The sequence below is a fragment of the Pezoporus occidentalis genome, unplaced genomic scaffold (genome assembly GCF_034315485.1).
Source record: "Pezoporus occidentalis ecotype Australia unplaced genomic scaffold, CSIRO_AGI_Poc_V1 ctg1, whole genome shotgun sequence".
Taxonomy (NCBI): domain Eukaryota; kingdom Metazoa; phylum Chordata; class Aves; order Psittaciformes; family Psittacidae; genus Pezoporus; species Pezoporus occidentalis.
This window is the reverse complement of record NW_026912778.1, coordinates 11,047,249-11,064,166: the sequence shown is the minus strand read 5'-3', so window position 1 is coordinate 11,064,166 and position 16,918 is coordinate 11,047,249. Positions and strand designations below refer to the sequence as shown.

General features: G+C 39.3%; 1 protein-coding gene across 3 annotated transcripts in view; it reads left to right on the top strand.

Annotated features, from left to right (window-relative positions):
* Positions 1-16,424, top strand: part of ACSL1 (acyl-CoA synthetase long chain family member 1) — a 38,437-nt gene extending 22,013 nt beyond the window's left edge. For all 3 annotated transcript variants that reach the window (XM_062630926.1, XM_062630848.1, XM_062631010.1), the window contains 14 exons: positions 403-435; positions 588-639; positions 1,425-1,498; positions 2,485-2,562; positions 4,785-4,919; positions 6,543-6,677; positions 7,389-7,484; positions 8,479-8,551; positions 9,228-9,316; positions 13,153-13,269; positions 13,617-13,760; positions 14,342-14,443; positions 14,520-14,591; positions 14,781-16,424. In XM_062630926.1, the coding sequence (XP_062486910.1) occupies positions 403-435; positions 588-639; positions 1,425-1,498; positions 2,485-2,562; positions 4,785-4,919; positions 6,543-6,677; positions 7,389-7,484; positions 8,479-8,551; positions 9,228-9,316; positions 13,153-13,269; positions 13,617-13,760; positions 14,342-14,443; positions 14,520-14,591; positions 14,781-14,921 (1,341 nt within the window). In that variant the 3' untranslated portion in view covers positions 14,922-16,424. The remainder of the gene's footprint in view (positions 1-402; positions 436-587; positions 640-1,424; positions 1,499-2,484; positions 2,563-4,784; positions 4,920-6,542; positions 6,678-7,388; positions 7,485-8,478; positions 8,552-9,227; positions 9,317-13,152; positions 13,270-13,616; positions 13,761-14,341; positions 14,444-14,519; positions 14,592-14,780) is intronic.
* Positions 16,425-16,918: the final 494 nt, after the last annotated feature.

Below are 16,918 nucleotides of genomic sequence, written 5' to 3'. Positions count from 1 at the left end.
TTGAAATTAATCTTGCTTCATCGACTTAGCAGTTGTTAGTGGCACATGTCTTCTGCATGATGTATAGGATTGATTGCCTGTTGTAGCTTGTCACAACACTGCTTAACCTTGAGCTCCTGTAGAGAGTTAAACTTTTGGTTTAGTAGCTGGAAAAAAACAAAACAATGAATTTGAGATTAGTTATCACTTTTGTATTTGTAGAACATGACAGTTATTCTATACATCTTTAAAATGTCCTTAAAGCCTTTGTTACTCTTTGGAAGTTAATGTCTTAATAGACAGTCTAGGTAACAAAATATTATGGTGTTTGGTAATATTAGTCTGGTAAATTTAAAGTAAAAGTTACATGCTTATATCTAAGCTGTCTGTATCCCCTTTCTCCCCTTTCTCTCCTTTCTGTAGGAGCTGGGAAGAACACACAGGCAAAAACCTATAGTAAGTATGAAATTAGTGTAAGTGACAATCTGAAAGCTAGACAGCAAGCAGATCTCCGATCGCTTATAAGTAACACTAATATTTCAGTGTTTTGTCCAAGAAAATATTTCCTTGCCATCTTAACCATAGTAATATTTTCTTAACTCTCATAGCCTCCAAAACCAGAAGATCTAGCAGTCATCTGTTTCACCAGTGGAACAACAGGTACACCTCATTACATTATGCAGAATTTATTATCCTGTATGTGCAAAATTAATTCAGAAGCCCTCCTACTTTTTTTCAAGACTCCCCTACTGCTGCGTCTTTTTGGCAAGTAGTAGCTGGGGAAGTTTTATGGTAAGGCTCGCTTTGATTTTTTCCTATTGATCAATACAGAGTTTTATAATACTAATGTTATATTATATTAGATGTTAAATTTTTTGGCATAAGAACTGGATGTGTATTTCCATTGTAAGTGCTCTCCTTCATACTTCAATTCTTCTATAGTCCTTTTTCTTTTTGTACTGTACGAGCAGAATTTGTTCCTTAGCTCTAAGCAACTTCGCGTAAGACCAAACCAGACTATCTAGATGTCTATCCTGGCTGAAACCAGGGCAGTGTCACACACTTGACATTTATGCGTTAATACCAAAGACTGGCAGGGAGCAAAAGGGAAGAAAAGCTACATTTTTACAGCAGATGTGAGACTAGAAATTGGTCTGGGTTTGATAGCTGTATCTTCACAGAAATGTTGGATTTTGAACAAGAGAAGCACAACAATTTAAGGAGTTTATTTCCTTATGGAATTTGAGGTGCTTAGTGCAACCTTAACTGTTACTAGCTGTTCTTGAAAGTATTAGCAAGTTCTCTGCCTTTGTTAAATCAATATTGAAGGAGAGATTTTAATATCAAAGAAGGGACTGATTCACACACTCTTAATTTTACCTCTGCTTGGTAACCTAAAGGATCTAAAAATTTGACTGTTGTGTCCTGATGTGCTTCTTCCTTAGGAAACCCCAAAGGAGCTATGATCACTCATCAAAACGTAGTCAGCAATGCTTCAGCTTTTCTGAAAACTACAGAGGTAAACTGCAAATTTTAACATTGTGGATGGGAAGAATTTCATGAGTAAAACCAACATTGAAACCTTGCTAACTTTGGTCTTTTTAGTAAAATTCAAGTGGAAATGTATCTTGACAGCACTCTGCCCATGCTAGGTCAGAAGTTGAATGTTCGCTGGTTTCTTCTGTCAGCATCAAGAACTTGACAAATTTACAATTTGCTCTGATCCAAGCAAAATCTTACAAAGATCGGATCTGCACTACGTTCTGCCATGGGCTTATACTGTCTGTAAATAGTGAAAGCTCTGTATCAGAGGGTTTGTGTAGGGGCTAAACTTTTCCACTAAGAATGGGAGAAGCTATAATGTATTTTACCCCCAACCCCAAAAATGCTTAAAGCCCTTGCACAAATGAGCAAGCAAAATAACACTGTATCAAGTAAAAATACAGTTAACTTTTAGTTTACAGTAGACTACTAAAGTTCATTTGCAGGGTAGCCAAGATGGTTCTAATGCATACAGGTGTAATTAAAAGTACAACTGCACTTATTCTAAATACAGTACATATAGAATTGTCTTTAAATTAAGCAACTGGTCTCACAATTAGATCATGTAAGGCACTTTTGATATCAACCCTATGGTAAATTGGATTAGCAAGGTGATTTAAGATGGCAGTGTGTATTTTTTTTACTACTTCAATCTTTCTGTCCCCATCTCCCCCCACAATGTATATAACTTCCTGTAGTTTCTATCAGAATTTGTTTCTAGTTATAATATGAATGGTAAATTTGGTTCTCTATTCAACTCTAAAAGATTACCGTTTCTGCAGTGTTTACTCATGCTACAAGTTATTGCTGTAGTATTTTGATGAAAGAAAAACAATGCAGCTTTATTACAAACAAAACTTGAAGCAGGGGTTGTCCTTTAGACACTAGGTTTCATTGTTGTGTTTAACTTGAGCAAAATAGAGAATCAATGAGAATGAAACTTAATTTTACTAACACTTTCAGAAAACATTTTTACCTTCGCCTGATGACATTCTGATATCATTCCTGCCCTTGGCTCATATGTTTGAGAGAATTGTTGAGGTAAGCATTTGTTTGTCATTCTGAACTATTGAAAAGCTTACTTTACTTACAGAATGCATGTATCTTGAATCAGTGTTACACACTATTCCTTTTTGACTCCTGCTCATGTGTATGAAAGCTTGAGGTAAGGTTCAGGAAAGCAGTATTGTAAACAATATCCAGTAAGTACCAGACAATTAGCTTTCATGCTGAAACATAATCATCAACCCTAGAGCTAGGATTAACGAACTGGCTTACTAAAACATGAGACAATTTAAAAAAAAATCCCTCTAATATAGTCAGTGCACTATTAAAAATCCATGCATTTTAGTCTACAGACACCGCAAATTTTTATTTATAATGTGGCATCCTGGTTGCTTACACAGAACTAATTTTATATTAGTTAAACTTACCATTGCTTCAAGAAATAATAAAGACGAAGGGATTTGGTTTTAGTGGAGTTCTCTTCTAGGAGCATCAAAAGTAATTTTCATCTATTTAATGACAGACTTTGAAACTCACTTGGATAGCTCGTTTCACCATATAGCAAAACCTGGGGCTTAATTTCTGAGAATGACGGAGCTCAGGTTGTCTTAATATGGGCAGTCTTAAGGATCTCTGAGCCCATAGTTAGGTGGCATGCATTACTGAAAGGATGCAATTTCCTTCTGATATACAGTAGAGGCACAGGTATTTAATTACTGTACCTACTGAAGTTGAATTAACATCTCTCCCTTAGGTGAGACTGCAAGTATGTATGTTGAAGGTAGTTGTGCCCCAGTTTATGTAGTGAAATAAATAGCCTCTGTGCAAGCGTGAAAAGGTACCTGGACCCAGAAATTGTCCTGTGATTTCAGTTAGGAAACCTGAGCTTTCTACAGAGTGTGTACATACGCACATGTGAAAGTGTTTAAGTTATGAGGATTGGGAATAGAGTGTAACTGAGGAGTACAGGTGCCCTTAGGCTTTTGGCTTTTTTCTGTTGGTAACCTGGATACCAGTTATGCTTCAGTGTCCATTTTACTAGTGCCTGCCTTGCACCAGAAGCTACAAGCTGTAGGTAACAGCTCCGCTCTTGATCATGCGGTAGAAATAGGATGTGAACCTGTGTTCTAAAGGATAAAATGAGAAGAAAGTGTTTAGATCTCAGTATTCCTCTGCTGTTTGAGGTCTTTACAAAGTAGGTGATTGCAAGCAAGAACACTTTTGGTAGAAAGGAGAAAAGATTTGTTACTCTTGGGGTAGGTATGAACACAGGCTCTGTGAGAAGCAATCTTTAGAGTTCTACCCCAGTCATAAACCTGATGTTAGCAGATTTTTGGCTTCCTTAGAAAGCTAGGAAGCCTTGATAGGACAAATGCACTTGCTTCTCAGTCCATTTGGACTGATGCAGTTGCTGTTTTTTAGCAGATGGTGGCAAAGTGTGGGTGAAGGCCAAAACTGATACTCTGTCTTGTGCAGAAAAGATGAGGATGGATGGTAGGGAATGAAGGATGTGTACGAAATAAAAACAGGTATAGATAAACAAAACCTCTGTTCCTCTTATGTATAACAGAATAAATGAAACCCAAACAAAATAGAGATGGGGGTGTATAGGTGAGGGGGTGGAGCTTCTAGACTTGTAACAGACTATAGAACACAACAGGATTAAGTCTGCCTTTCTTGGTGTAGGTCTGAAGGGATGCAGAAATAAGCCATGGTCTGCTAGACTCTTCTAAATAGCATCTTGATCTCCTAACAACAAATCCTCTGCTTGCATCTGTTCTATGAAATGGGAAGGAAAACCAGAATGCAAGAGAGTGGAAATCAAGTAGCATAAGGCAAAAATCCCTGCTGGATCAGTAAATAGCATGTGCTGACTTCAAATGCAGAAATGCAGTTTCCTAGTATGTAGCAGGGAACAAACAGGTCTAGTATTTTTAAATAAGCTTGTTAAAGAGGAGTTCTGCTTTTTGATCTTTTGCTACCTCTGAGTCACTGGCATTGTCTTAATTTGGCCAACTGCCCCTTTTAGATAGGGGCTTTTATGCTGTATATTATTCTGTCAAAGTCTTTAGCCTGTGTACACCAGGCATGCCGTGGTCTTTCTAGTCCCATCCCATAATGTCAGAATGCTGCAGAACTAGCCCAGAAGCTTGAGAGGACTTAAGGTGGATCCCATGAAGTCTGCCCTGCATAGGTGGTGTATCATGTGTTCCAGCTGCATATATCTTGTGTCTTCAATGTTTACTTTTTTCTAACAGTGTGTGATTCTGTGCCATGGAGCTCGGATAGGATTCTTTCAGGGGGATATCAGACTACTTATGGATGACCTGAAAACACTGCAGCCAACTGTATTTCCTGTAGTACCAAGGCTGTTGAACAGAATGTTTGATAAGGTAAGTCTATAGGCATGAGTCTAAACCTGTGCAGGGCTTTAAGAGACTTCATGAAGTGTGTGCTGCCAGGGTAGGAGTAACTGTGCTCTGGAATGTTAAATTGGTATACTAACCAATTTGTGTATCAGCTTCTAAAAGAGGGCTGAAAGTACTGGGAGTACCGTAATACCGGTTGTATTAAAATATTTCAGTGCAGTAAATACTAGTGTTAAAGAGTCTGACTAGGGGACTTGGTTACCTCTAGCTTGATTAATGATGTACTGTTTTGCTCAGAGCAAGTTATTTAAGTCTACTCTAGTACATGACCGTGAGGCTTAGCATCTGCATGCCATGCTTTTAGCATCTGACTCATGGAGTGGAATTTGCACACCAAGGTCAGGTGTTTGCCTCTTTGCATAGACGCATACAGGTTTCCTACACAGCAGCCACTGTGTTCCAGCAGGGAGATCTATAAACCAGCCAGTCAGCAGTGCTGGGGACAGGGTGTGTCAGCAGCTCTGCTCTCTCTGGTGGTTGCTGTTTGGCTGCTCAGGGTCACCTGAGGTGGGAATTCAGAAGCAAGTTTTTTCCTGGACTTCATATTTTAAAGTCATCCTTTTGTATATGGGTGACTGACTATTCTTAGGATACAGTCAGAGCAGTTGAAGGATATAACAAGAAGCCTAGTGACTGCTAAAGAAATTGCAGAGCTTGTCTATGTTGTCTTAGCCAGGAAGGTGTTCTAATCCTGAGACTGGAGGAACAGCAAGTAATACAAGGTTATGTTTGGCCACAGGAACAAATAGTGCAACTCTGATCCATTTGGAGGGGAGGAAATCCTGAGACCAGCCTGTAGTACTTAAAATATAGCCACTCATTCTGCTCATGCATTCTTGTACTGGAATTTTAGAAGTAGAGCCAAAGCTTGGGACACTCTTCTTTCATGATGTCCTCTTGCTTGTTAACTCTGGTGCCCTGAGGCTTTCACACTTGTATGGCACCGTTTCAACTTCACCCAGCCTTGCAGTAACATAGCAGGTGAAGTCAACAAGTGGGAAACTGGTGTGGTAGGGGGTGCCATAATGCTGAAGAGCTGCTGGGTCTTTCTCTTTCCAAGTAAATATACAATCTGTGGCCTGTTGAATCTGCTTTTTGACTTCCTGAGAACAACTAGAAGGAGCCTTTGAAAAGTGATCTAGAAGGTGAGTTTGTATATGCGAGACAGACCTCTCTGGTATCTCTGAAGGGACCTGTATTTCTTCAGAAACCCTTCTTACTTTAAGCATTATGGTGGTGTGCTTTTTAGAATATGCTGAGGATTATAATCAATTTGAATTTTAATCATCGTGGAATAGAAAAGGCAAACATCTGTTTCATTCATTTAAATGAAGAAACTATATACTGAAACAGCATCACAGTTTGATGGGACACAAGAATTGGTTAAGTACTAACTGGTGAGCATCTCTGAACTGAGGTAGAGGCAAAGATAAAGATCCGCAAGTATTTCTTACTGGAATTAAGATTACCTCCCAATAAAGGTGGTTTAATTGGTTTTCATTGTTAAGAGTCTCTAAGCATGCTTCCGTAAGAAAACGGGAATGCTAGTTTGTGAGGCTTCTAACCACGGATCTTCTTTCTTTATAGATTTTTGGACAGGCAGATACAACAATAAAGAGGTGGATGCTGGATTTTGCTTCCAAGAGGAAAGAAGCAGAACTCAAAAGTGGTATAGTTAGAAATAACAGTTTCTGGGACAAAGTCATCTTCCGCAAAATACAGGTACACTTGAAAGCCTCTGAATTTAAGTTTGTAGATGTTGAGTTGCATATGAATAGTTACAATGTGGTGTGACTTTCATCATTAACTGGCTACTCCAAAGCTGGTTTGTTTTATTTCCAACTTTGCTTTTTCAACCCCCTTAGTTCTAATAGTATCAGCTAACTGTGAGATACTCTAAAACAGTCTGGTGCTTCTCTCTCTTACCACTTTGGGAGCAATTGCTGTCCTTCTGAAGGAGGAATGCTAAATGTGACAGGGCCACCTGTAGCCCCTACTGCCTCCTCACTGTTGGTCACTAGTAAGTTACACCTGCTATTATATCTGGCACTCACTTGCTATGGCCTTAACTCTGGTTGTACAACATGCCCTGTGGCTGCTTTTTATAGCATTCAGTATGTATAGAAGCTGATACAAGGCAGTTAAAAATAAAGCTGTTGATGTAAGGCCGCAGCTTAAGCTGTTCAGGCTTTTGGCAGCCTGCACTGCAGTGATACCATAAGCATAGTCTTTGTAGGTACTGTATGTTTGAGATGCCATTTATGCAGTCAAAAACACTGCAAGAAAGACAGCTTGCAATAGGGGACTAAACTTTAATCTGTTAACACTTGTGGGTAGCACTGTAGGTGAATACTGGGTGAGGGTGGGAAGGAAAAAGACTCTGGAAATCTCTAAAATGCTTTTGGTGTCCACAGTCTCTTGTATCTGTTGTAGGCAAGTTTGGGAGGAAGAGTAAAGCTGATGATTACAGGAGCAGCACCTGTATCTGCAAGCGTATTGACCTTCCTGAGAACAGCTCTTGGCTGTCAGGTGAGTTTCCTGGCCATAATCTTAAACCATAAGTATTTTAATACCCAATTCCAGCTATGATGATAGAACATTTCAAGTAGTCTGATCATATGGATAACTCTGGCATTCTTGTTGGAGACTATGCAAATATGTACTCCTTTCCAGGGTTTCTCTGTCCCCTGAGATTTATGCGTTCATCCCAAAGTCTTTATTACAGTTTAGCTGACATAACCAACTAAACTGTATTAAGGGGAAGACTGGGGGGGGGGCGGGGAGGGCTGCTATAAGCAATAATTCATTTTCTTAGATTAAATTCCTGAGGTTTGCCTCACAGAAGCATTTGTAACTACTGTAGAGAATTGAATCAATGTGATGATACTGTAGTCTTCCTGCTTTGAAGATGAACTGGGGAGAATCAGACTGTACACATTGCATTTGTCTTTAGAACCTCTTCAAAATATATGCTTTTTGAGCTAAAATCTGCTTAACAGTGGCACAGGATGGAACAAATATGTTGAAACAAATGTAAAGAATTAAAAGCGCTCTAAAATATGAGGCTTCTGTGGCTTGAAGTTAATCAGTAGTGTGCAGGTGTAGCAATGCATTCTACACAGAAAAGGGAAGTCTGTCTTCTGTTTAATTGCAGAGCTGTGATGGCCATAGGGATTCTGTTCCTGGCTGTCTTGGACAAACCAGTTGTTAAATGATGTGAATGAAGTCATTGTTAGTACTGTTAGTCTTTGTTTCTTCCTCTTGCTCCCTCTGTTTTCTGTTTTCATCTCTACAAGTGTCATATAGCGTGTGAAACTTTTGAGTAACTATTAGAACTGAATGTGGAATATTAGCACTTAAAGATTGTGTATTGTGATAAAACTCTAATAGCTATTTCTTTCTAGAAAATGCTGGGGGTTTTACTGAACTCGAATTTAAATTCAGGAAAAAGCAAAATACTAATTTCACTTTAATAAACTGCATGTTGAAAAGTAAATCTTAATGTTTTGGTTTCACATCCTAGTTCTATGAAGGTTATGGGCAGACTGAATGCACAGCTGGATGCTCACTGTCACTGCCTGGTGACTGGACAGCAGGTATGGTGTTCAACAGTCTGCCTGTCTATTAAATTTCAGGATGCTGTTAAAGGTCCCTGATGGCATTAGTCTTCAGCTTAAAGCTCTCATAAAACATAAGAGTCTATTTTTCTTCAAGTGAAGTAAAATAATTTTGATGGGATCCCTTCAAGTTTCTACCCCTAAAGAGCTAGGAAGGTTCAGTAATCCAAACTTTTAGTAGGCTTTGTCCTTTTAAGTTGAAGTGGATTTAGGAGATGGGAGGTCAGTATCAACCCTTGTCATTTTTACAGAACAGGAATCTGCTGTGTATAAACACATTGCTGGAAATTTAAATGGCATTTTTGGTGTTGGAACAAATAGTCTGCATTTGTCAGCCGCTACATTTCTAGCGCCCTACCTGAAATAAGACTGATAACTGAAACTATAGTGGGCCTTACACTACTTGTGTTCATAGAGTGAGGATCCCCATTATAAGAAAAAGAAATCCTGAGTACATGGTGCAACTTGTAACATTCTAGGGATATCTGAGAATCTAATTTTTCAGTTCCAGCAAAATTAAGCTATTACTGTACTGGTATTGGTGTAGTATATTATCAGAAATCAGTTTTCAATCTTTTTTACTTTAGCATGTAACCAGCTTCTTGTTTTAAGAACCTGACTTGAAAAGCAGTTCTAATGTTACTTTGCCTAATAGGTCATGTTGGAGCGCCCATGCCATGCAGCATCATCAAGCTTGTTGATGTACAAGAAATGAACTACTTGGCTGCCAAAGGAGAGGGTGAGGTAAGCAATTTCGGAAGGTCACTATAAGCCTCTTACGAAACCTTGGAAAATGTTTTTTTTTCTTCATGAAATAACAGCTCACTGTCTGAGCTTAGTACAAGTGCTAAACAAGGCTTGCTACCTAAAATCAAAAATGCCTGCATGCAATGTCAGCTAACAATTCACAGAAGCAAAGTAGGAATCGTGTATTGCAAGGAGAAGCTGCTTACTGTGGGGTAACAGATTACTATGTATTTATGACTGTATGGCTAACATGCCATCTTCCAGCTGTGGGAGAGCTGCGAAGCTACCTATCTCATACTGCGTTTATCCTCCAGTAAAATGCTAGGGATCCTCCTCCTCTTCCCCTGTCCTGCGTCAGCAGTAGCAGTCATTTTTCTCCTTCTTGGTAGCTGGTGCAGTGCTGTGTTTTGACTTCCAGCCTGGGAACAGTGCTGGCGATACCGATGTTTTCGGTTGTTGCTAAGTGATGTTTACCCTGACCAAGGACTTTGTGAGGCTCATGCTCTGCCAGGGAGGAGGGGAAGCCATGAGGAAGCAGAGACGGGGCGCCTGACCCAGGCTAGCCAAGGAGGTATTCCATACCACAGCATGTCATGCCCGGGGTGGGGGGGTAACTGGGAGTTACCCGGAAGGACACGGGGGCTTCCGGGTGGGACTTGTTTCTTAGCTGGTGGTATCGTATTCTCTTCCCTTGTTATTTTCTCTTATCATTGTTGTCGGTGGTGGTAGCGGTGGTGATTTGTGTTGTACATTGGTTGCTGGACTGTTCTTGTCTCAACCCGTGGGAGTTGCACGCTTTTGATCCTCCTCCCTGTTCCTGTGGGAGCGGGGAAGGGGAGAGCCCCTGGGGGGAGGGCCTCAATTGCTCTCAGCCCGGCACCACTCACTGGGAGTGAGTGAAAAGCTGTCTGGCTAGGGTTTAAACCACGACATCCCCCCACCCCAGCCAAGTGCTAGAGAACATGCTGATGTATGTAGCTTGTTACCTAGCTTGAGATGCGAGATGAGGAACTCTAAAGTGGCTGGAACGCTATTAGCAGAAACGGAGCTAAAATGTCACGAAGGCTGCTAATGACTTGTGACAACTGCTTGTACATTCTTAACTATTTTCCTGCAGCTTGCACAAATTGAACATGTATGTCTTCAAATTGCACTCTGACTCAGCTTCTGTGTGTAATGCTATATGCTGTCTCTTTCAGTATTTTTTTCCCAAGTAAAATATATACAGCTTGAACTTTGTGTGTATACTTCAAATAGATATTCATGAAGTAATTTATTTTCCCCAAGCATTGAAAGCAAATTAACTGTGGTGTCTTTTATATGCTTTTGAGAGGTCTTGGGGGCAGCTGAGGAGTGAGAAAGGAATAAATAAAAAGTAGCTTAAGCAAGTCACTAATTTGTGACTGCAAACAATTTATAATCTTAATTGTTCTGGTTGTGGCTTGTAGGAGACTAGAAGCAAGTCATTAGGCTTTAATTCCCAGAAATACTTAAAGATTTAGTTGGGCTTGGTGGTGGGAAAATTCTGGCAAGTGGAGAGCTATGTCAGGATTCTTTCCTGTATTGTATATGACCCCATGTTTACTATTCAATGATCCTATGTTTAGTCATTTTCTGCTTCACTTTAAATATGCTTCTAAAGCTTGGTCTGCTAGAGGAACTGAGTATAAATTCTTATAATGAGAAACAGTTATGTGTTTTTTAAAAAAAGACCCAAAACCTTCTTGCAAATTTGCTGTGTTAGGAGTTACTCTGGACTTGAATAAATATGGTAGTACCTTAATATATCAGGTACCATCTTAGTCTTTCAGTCCTAACTTCCTCAGTGTGAACTATTCTGTATTTAACAAATTAAGTGTAACTTGTTTCACAGAACTGAAGCTCATAGCTATAGAATTGGCTCCCACTATCTTTGGCCAAAGTACATCTTCCTCCTCACTGTCTGTTCTTCAGCTGGATTAAGCACTCCTAGTCCTCCTTGCTGAGAGTAAGCTTTCAGTGTTCTCCACTGTCAGCCTTGCTTTTCACTTTTACCAGTTATCCATGTTCAAGAAGGATAAATTTGTGAATAGAATTGTATATACTCACATGCAGATGAGATCTTAGTGCCAGTTAGCAGCAGACATACAAATGGTTTGCTGTCTCTACTGGGAAAAGCTGTCATCTACTGCCATCCTGTGATTGTAGGAGCCATGGAAATGGAAACATTAGATCAGTCAGCCTTTGGCTTGACTGAGACACAAAGATCTCCTCTACTCATATCATTCCAGTTAAGCTCTATCTTATAGCAGAAATGACTTGGTTCATAAACCATGACCTTGGTTTGGTCACAAGTTTGGTGCTGTTTTGACAAGGTCATCAAAACCCTCACTAACACTCAAGATTGCCCTCTTACTGACAACACCTCTGTTTGTTGTATTGTAGCTCACAAGTGTGCCTATGTTTTATGTTGAGGTAAGCACTGAAAGTAGTTGAGATGAGTTTTATTAAGGATTGGTCTATTTCTTCTATGAACTGTGTAGTTTCTTCTTCTGGTCTGAGAATTTATAATAGTGTCTGAAGATTCTTTAGCCACTTCCTTGCCTGTTTTATAATTTTACTAATCCCCCAGACTAATAGTTGGCCTATATTTTATCCACCCCATTGATATTTATTATCCAGTTAACTTTAAAACTGGATTTTCTGTCCCATTCTTCTAGATTTGTTCTAGAGCCCTGATATTATGTCTCAGACCAGACCCTTCTCACTGTCTTCCAGCATCCACACATACCAAGCTGGTATGATGGCTTGAATCCTTTGTTGCTTCTGAGGACTGCTCTGTAAATGTTTTGGGGATTTTAGACTCTTGATTCACAAAAAAGTTGTGTGCAGTGGGCATCTTAAACAAGACTGAAGCAAAACTTAATCTCGCGTATATCTCTGTCTTCATTTATAAGGAGGTATTCTTATAGTCCTGCAGATCCTTAAATAACAAGGATTCTGTCCTGTGTCCTACTCTCCACCGAAAAAAGCTTACACAACCTTGGCTGTTACAGTCAGAAAATACTTAAATCTGGCATCATCTCTGGATACTTCAGGCTCTACTCAATGCTCCTGATTAGTTGCTTTACTTCTATGTTCTCGTACTTACAAATGCTCTGCTAATTGCTTTAATTTAGCTTGTAAGGTCTAACTTGATTCCTTGACAACCTCTTAACTTACAAACCTTTAATCTTGTTGGTCTTTTTTTCATACTTTGTAAGCATACTTTCTGATCCTAATAATGCCCATGCCTCCAGAGAAGTTGTTCTTGGTTTTCTGTTTGGTATGGAAACCCAGGCAACCTTCAGGCCACAGAAATTGCAGGTTCCCATTATAGACAGGTCTTGAGTGCTCTAAGCCCTAAAGTATTAACTGCTTTACTTTGGGACAGCAAGCATGTAATTTGTTTGATATGCAATTTTTTATCACTAGTTTTAGCACAGTAACACTGCTGCTTACCAAAGCTGAAACACGCATGCTACCAGGCTGAGCGTTAATATTTCTGGCTTCAGCAGAATTTCTTCAGATAAATAAAAATTTCGTTTGATAAATTCAGATTATTCAGATAGCAGCTATGAACACTGCTGCTAGCCTAGAAGAGAACAGATGCTTCCAATTGCTTATTATACTTTATGCCAATGGAAAATGTTAGGTCTCCAAAAACCATGAGGAGAAATTTCTGTACTAATGCATAAACTTCACTTTGTGTTTTTAGCAGGGGTTATTTAGAACAACTGGAGAAAGCATTCATTGCAAGTAGTGTTTGCTAATCTCCCATCATAGTATGTACACTAATAAATGGCTGTTTTCAGGTGTGTGTAAAAGGGCCAAATGTATTTCGTGGCTATTTGAAAGATCCAGAAAAAACAGCAGAAGCTCTGGACAAAGATGGCTGGCTTCATACAGGAGATATCGGGAAATGGCTACCAGTAAGTTAACTTGTATAGCTAAAATGTACTTCTGCAGTTATGAGCAGTAATTTGACTGAAAATATCTGGTATGGAACAAAATGAATTAGGTGAAAGATAATGTTAGGAGGAGGACAATTACTGTTCTAGATAAATTTGTGTGCCTGGGGGTTAAAGTGTTAGCAGTGCCAATCCTGAGGCTTTCTGTAGTTTAGGTTAGCTGATGCAAAGCCTGTTTACTTCTGATATCAGTCTGACAGTGCTCTGGCTCTAGCACTCTTTTACTGTACTAGTGTGGCATGCTTAAGCTGTGTAGATTGTTTTCACTTGAAGTGCCTCTTCTGAGTGGAAGTTATGTCTGTCAACAGAATGGTACATTGAAGATCATTGACCGGAAAAAACACATATTTAAATTAGCCCAGGGAGAGTACATAGCACCAGAGAAGATAGAAAGTGTGTATCTGAGATGTGAAGCACTTGCTCAGGTGTTTGTCCATGGAGAGAGCTTGCAGGTAAGTATTATTTAGGTAATTAAAAATAAATGCAAGAAGAGACTACAGAAGAGTAGTCTTTTCCTCATTCCTCCACCCCAGACTTCAGGACTGAAACCATAAATTTTTGACATTACACATTTAGTTCTTTTGACACATTTTTGTACTTTTGGCTCCAGCAGTTATATAGCATGTATCTGGATTTCATTTCAGACAGTAGTGAAGCTGGATTAATTTGGGTATTAAAGGCTGTTTGTAAGTTGCTAACAGCATGCAGGGGAAGGAGGAAAAAAACCAACAAAACCCCACAACACAAACATGAGGGTGGGGGGAGCCCCCCCCACCACCACCAAAAAAGCCTATCTAAATCCAAGATGTCCATGTTTTTACAAGTGTAAACTGAACTGTTTCTTAAGGAGAATAATTCTCTTAAATACAAATTCTGAACTGCACTCCCATGTTCAAGTAGCCGTAAGCTGCTGACTTTATAGCAGGATGAGAAATGCTGTCTAAAACCTGATGCTGAGTAGTATGAAAGGACTAGGAACTAAAGTGTTGACTTTGAAAGAAGAAAACCTTGACAAAAATTATTTTTTTTTTAGGCCTTCTTAGTAGCCATTGTAATACCTGATCCTGAGACTTTGCGCAACTGGGCCAAGAAAAAGGGATTTGAAGGCTCATATGAAGAGCTATGCAGAAACAAGGTGAGTCATATCTAACTACAGTTAACTGTTCTGCACCAACTTTTTCAAGCTGTACAATGTATTCCTGTATCCACAGGAGCTTAAAAACTGTATTTTGGAAGACATGGTGAGGATTGGGAAAGAATCTGGTTTGAAGTCATTTGAACAGGTAAGATGCTTGTGAGTATGATTCTGTGACTCAAACACCCGATTCTTTAAACTTGTCAACACCAATATAATCTGGCTCTCCAGAAACTGCTTTTAATTTACATCTGGGCTTTATGATGTCTGGGTAATTCTTTAATAGCTTTGTGTACTCCAAGGAATGCAGCTTGGCCAGTAACTGTTTACTTTCCAGGTCAAAGACATTGCCATGCACAGTGAAATGTTTTCTATTGAAAACGGCCTGCTGACACCAACACTGAAGGCGAAGAGACCAGAACTGCGAAAATATTTCCAGTCGCAGATAAATGAACTCTATGCCAATGCCAAAATGTAACTGACAATGGAATGAGGGAAGTGGCACATGTCTGATGTCTACTGTTGGCCTTTGTATCTGTAATCTGACTACAGCAAACATAGGGAAGGAAACTGTGCAATCATTAACTTGTACAAAAATGGGTACTTGCCATAGGAACACTGAAGAAATGGAACACTGCCTTACTGTCAAGTTGTGTTGCATACTGTTTTTATGGTGACCTGCAATTTCCTAAAAGAGCCTTAACTATTAATGGTAACTATATCTAAGTTATTTAAGACTTCCTTGGCCAAAAATGGGACTCTCCTTCGCCAAGGAGCTAAGGTTTTCTTATTGCCAGCATGTTTGCTGTCTGCAGTGTATTTTGCAGTTAGTAATTCCACAAAGGATTTGGCAGGTTTGAAAATGCCTCTAAGTATCTTGCATCCTCAAAAGGATTACTTAATCTGTTCAAAAAGACAAAACCCCCAACCACCAAAAACCCAAACCTTTACAGTTGTATAGCTGGTATCACATCTTGCATTAGTCCTAATGTTAACTGGGGCAAAACATCTGAATGGGTTTTTCCTTCCCTTCTATATCTGCAGCCAGTTCTGAGATCTATTTTTATAAGGTAAAAGTCAGAACTTCACACAAAGGAAATTGATGAATGCAGGTTCCTCAGAGTAAATCTGCATATGATGGCTCTGCACTGAAAGTGTGGATGCAGTTAATTCAGCAAGTGTGGTCTTTGCTGCATGAACACCATGAAATTCCAGAATAATGCCAGCCTGGTAAATGAAAGATCCTAACTCTGGCAAGAACACTAGAGACTTATAAACAAAACCATTCAGGAGGCTGGCTATGCTAACAGTCAGGTAAACTGCACCTGTACTAGCCACTCATTTCCCTGTAATGAGCGTGTATTTAAAATGCATTTTAAAAATGTGCCAGGTCTGTAAGCAGAAGAGCTTCTGACATAACCTCTGTTTTCTGTGCTTTATGTATGAGCCACTGAGTATTCTTCACTGAATAGCAAAATAGATCAGGTAGAATGTTTTTGCCTGATGCTTTGCAGCAATTGGAAGTATTTATGTATGCCAACAGAACTGTGTGTTGGCACAGGATAGGTATTTGTTCAGGGATAAAAACCTAATTCCAGATAAACTACAAAATAACTAGTTTTTGTTTGAGAAATCAGCAGAAATAAGCCTTATTAAAGCAGAAGTCTTTTACTATCCTTAACAGTTGGTTTTGCATTAGCATTCATTGCTGTTTTCAAAAAAAAAACATGGATCTATGTAAAATACAAGCACAACAAGGTTTGCACTAAGATTTGTGTGTGATTGTAATGCACTACTCTGTAGCATAATTTCATACATGTGTGCAATTAAGGTACACAAATCAAAGTCAACTGTTAGAGCAGTAGTTTGTTACATTGGAATTCAAATGTTTGCTTAGTGTTGGCTATTTCTATGTTTTATAAAACCAAAACAATTTTCAAAACCAATGAAGGAAACCAAAATAAATATTTCTGCATTTCAACTTGGTCAAGTGTTTGTTTATCAAGGCACAATGCTGCTGACTAACAAGCCCGGGTTCACTGCGTAACGGACAAGCTGTAGAACTTCACTGCTACAAACATACTAAATGGAGGACAAATACTGATTGTTGACACTTTACTTCTGGAAAGTAACTTTCTGCTTTGGTCTGATATTTGTGTAGGCTTTTGTCCAGTGTCTGTAAGCAAGGGACTCTGTTGTACGTAACTTGCTCCATCAGGATTCCTAAGCACTAAAAGCCCTTTGTCTTCAGTATGGTTTCTGATGGTTAAGTAGTGCTCTTATTATCAAAACTTCTGAGTGAAATGTGGAGTTTTCTGGAACTCTAAGGCTGGGAGGTAGTGGTTGTCCTTCCTGTGTTGTCATCATTCTTCCCCTTCCCCCTTCTATTGTGTGTCTGGCTTTAACCAAGGGTATGCTATGAAAGACTTCATGGGCAGATTTATCAGACCAAGGTATGTGAAGCATCACTGCCGA